The sequence below is a fragment of the Mesoplodon bidens genome (assembly GCF_964165515.1).
Source record: "Mesoplodon bidens genome assembly, chromosome: 5".
NCBI lineage: Eukaryota > Metazoa > Chordata > Mammalia > Artiodactyla > Ziphiidae > Mesoplodon > Mesoplodon bidens.
Window position 1 is genome coordinate 41,663,390 of NC_138161.1, and position 3,660 is coordinate 41,667,049.

Here is a 3,660-nt window from a genome sequence, read left to right on the forward strand (position 1 = left end):
AAGCCCATGTGTTGCTTTTTAAGAAGCACCATAGCTGTGTTTCCTGAGTAGTAAATGGTTGTATCCCTTTTGACCAGATAGAAGGTTCTGTTTTTTATGAACTTTCTATAGTTCATTTTAACATCCTAAGTATAACTAATGTGATTCCTTAGGAATAAAGTGAAAATAGGACAAAACTGGTGATGTAAGTCTGAGAACTACACTGAGTTGAGAACAAAAGAAAACAATTCAGTGAAGACCTGGAGAGAAATAAGAGAACGAATGAGAGAATCAGAGTAGAGAGAAATAATGGACATGAATGAAGAACATTGTTTGAAAAGGTAGTGATCAACAGTTTCAAAAGCTGCAATAGTGACAAATAAGACTAGGACTGAAAGTATGCAATAGACATTCAACTAGAATTATGGACTTTTGGAAGTAAGCTAAAAGGTGATAATGATGGGTAATTGAATCTAAATTGAAAACTAACATATCAGAACTTCCATTTCATTTTCTTTAAGATTCTCTTATTTCATGCAATAAACTTATCACAGACTTTTTTTTTTTTTTTTTTTTTTTACTAAAGCAACCATTGAAAGAGTACCAACAATAACTATTACCTTTTATTGAGCATCTCTTATATCTTGGGCACTGTTACACATTTTAGATATATTATTTAGTCTTTAGCCCAATAAATTAAACATTATGTTTATCTATTTTACAGATGGGCAGTTGGGCATTTAGAAAGCTTAATTCAAAAGTTACACACACAGTAGTTCTCTAGTCACTACAAATTGTTTGAGAAAATTAATATCCTTATCAGGATCTCTTCTGAACCTTCTTCACTCTTTTGTTAACAGGCATTATTTCCTCAAGAGGAAAAAACTCTAAAGAGAAGACAGAGAAGAATCCCAATTGGTGACACTTTTTTCAACCTCATTTACACCTCAATTTTGAAACACTCTATAATATTTAGGAATTAACAAAAAGGTTACATGATAGATGATAGAAACTACCTAAGTTTTTTATTTAAAAGTATTTGTTGTCCATGGAATCCAGCTAAAAGACTCTATCAGTTACTAAAACATCCCTGCAAGCCAACTGCTTTCAGAAAGGCCTCTAGACTAACACAAGATGGTGCCACTAGCATACTATGATCAACAGTTTGTGCCATTAGAATGCTCTTACCAACTGGACACAAGCAGCTCATTAACACATCAACACATAGATGAAAAACAAAAGCAACCCAATAACCAATCTGTGGTCAGAGTTGAATCCCATAGTAATAACCCTGCAGTGCATCCCCTAAACTCTAACCAGAAGGTACAGATATGCTCAACATTGCCCTCTGCCAAGTCTCAGGACACAATTTCACAGGACCTCTATAACAGGGCTCTGAAATCACCATTATCTCACTCCAAATGTCAGGCCACACCTTCACTACACCTCCACCAGAGAACTCCCTTGTGGCCTAATAAGAAAAGCTTGAGCTCACCGTTGTCCCATGCCAAACCTCAGATCACATCTTCACTTGACCTCACCAGGACATCGTTGCCAGAGCCCAATCAAACAGCCTGGAGCTCACGATTATCCTTTCCCAATCCTCAGAATACATCTTCCCTAGACCTTTGTTGGATAACACCTTCACTGAAGTCTAATCGAAGAGTCTCAAGTTCATCATTATATGCCCTCAAACATCAAGAAACTCCTTCCCCAGAATACCTATGGACACTGTCATCTTTGGGACCTAATCAAAAAGCCTTTAGCTCAGCGTTACCCCAGTCCAAGCCTCAGAAATCCTCTTCATTGGATAGCCTTTGGACCTCTTTGTTAGAGCGCAGTCAAAGATGTTTGAGCTCACCATCACTCAAATCTACACCTCAAATACATGGCTTGCTTCAGACATCACCTTCTTTGGAGCCCAGTAAGATGACTCTGAGCTCATGGTTACCTGATTCCAGACCTCAGACAACACCTGTATTGAGCTCTAATTCCAGTGTTCTGAGATTAACGTTGTCCAACTCAAAAGAAAGGAAATCACCTTTACCACATTCTGTGCATCAGTCAAAGAGTTTGTCATTGTTCCAGCCCAAAACACTTGATCGTAACTTCAGAACCTTGAGTTCACCAGTGTGTCACTCAAAATTTCAGAACATCACTTCACTAAGTGACAAACACAAGGCCACAGATCTTCCCTCACCCCATCCCAAACCAAATATCTCAGGTCCATCATTATTAAGCTCCAAACACTCCATCAGGAACAGAGCTGCTTTAACATTGGGCTCCAGACTCCAGAGTAAAAGCAGTTTTGGTCTTTATGAAAAGACAGAACCAAATAAGGAAATTCGATGGACTTTAGGTTATATTCATTCCTACATTATCAAAGGTGGAACGGTCCCTGATGATGTTGTAAATAAAATTATCAATTCTCTCTCCAAGGTCAGAATCCAGAGAGAGCTCTGTAGGCAGATTCTCTTTCGAAGGATGAGGGGAAGGGCAAATCCTCATCCTGGTCCCCGCCTTTCATCAAGTTATATGGTTTGTTTAGCTTGTGCTTCCTGCATAAAATCTCAGTGTAACCATCTTACAGGAAGGAAAGACCCTCGTGCTGCAACACTATCTGTCAGCCCAGCACCTGAGACCACTCCTGAGGGAGAAATAGAGGTGAAACTAGTTTTTGTCCTTTCCCTACCAGAGACTTCTTTTTCATTCCCTGTGAAAGAAAATCCGCCGGATGAAGTCCCTGAAGAAAACTTTGAAGGAATGGGGGAGATATCAAAATTTTTCCCTACATCTGAACCTGATATCACCAAGGAGGCTAATGTGAAGAAAACATGGCTGACAGTAGCCCCTGAAAACCAAGCTGTAAGCCAACAGCCCCAAGCTATAGATTGGCTGCTCTATGTTAAGAAAAGTAGTAACCCTCAGTCGCAGTCCGTACTCCCCTCCTCTTCCTCCTCATCGTCCTCCTCATCATCCTCTTCTTCCTCTTCCTCTTCCACTACACCCCCTTTACCCTCTCCTCCTCTGAAAGAGTCTACCACATCTACTCTCTCAGGCTGTGTGTCCACTAAGGTGCTTAGTTACCAACGGCTGCCTCCAGGGGTCTTCTGGCTTGAGTTTATATGTAGTAAAAGTCACCAGCCAATTCCTGGAAAACCATGTCCAAGTCAATCACCATCTCCCAAAACAAGGCCTATGAGGAATAGCACCACAGTAAAAAGGAGAAAGGGGCCAAAGATACTGTTCAAAATGTTCCAGACAAAGGTTCAAAATGAGAGAAATCTTGATTAAATTAACTTTTTTGTTTCTTTGAATGCAATTGACCTCTTAGTTCTTTGACATTAGAGATTGATTTCCTATCATGCTTATTAAAATTCTTAGTATTAACTAAGTGTGCCTCTATAATTCAGCTGATGAAGCAGCTAGTTCAGGGGAACTATTACTCTTAAGTCTATTTTCTACTTAAATAATAGACTATGATCTCCTAGAAGCCAAATTGAATCCTATGTTTTTAACCAAATGCCTGACTTACAGTAACCACTATAAAATAATTGTTAAATGAATTAATAATAATTGGCCATAGACCAGAAACACCTCATTTGTCTTGCCCTGAACAGTATCTAACTCATTGTTATTCTCCTTCTTCATAAGATATAATAATGACAGTATCCTTAAAAC

At 39.0% G+C, this 3,660-nt stretch overlaps 1 protein-coding gene across 1 annotated transcript; it reads left to right on the top strand.

Moving 5' to 3' along the window:
- Window positions 1-1,113: 1,113 nt before the first annotated feature.
- On the top strand, window positions 1,114-3,273 carry CSNK2A2IP (casein kinase 2 subunit alpha' interacting protein; the record flags this gene model as incomplete). Its single annotated transcript, XM_081234839.1, has 1 exon — window positions 1,114-3,273. The coding sequence occupies one exon, from the start codon at window positions 1,114-1,116 to the stop codon at window positions 3,271-3,273; it is 2,160 nt and encodes a 719-aa protein (XP_081090965.1).
- Window positions 3,274-3,660: the final 387 nt, after the last annotated feature.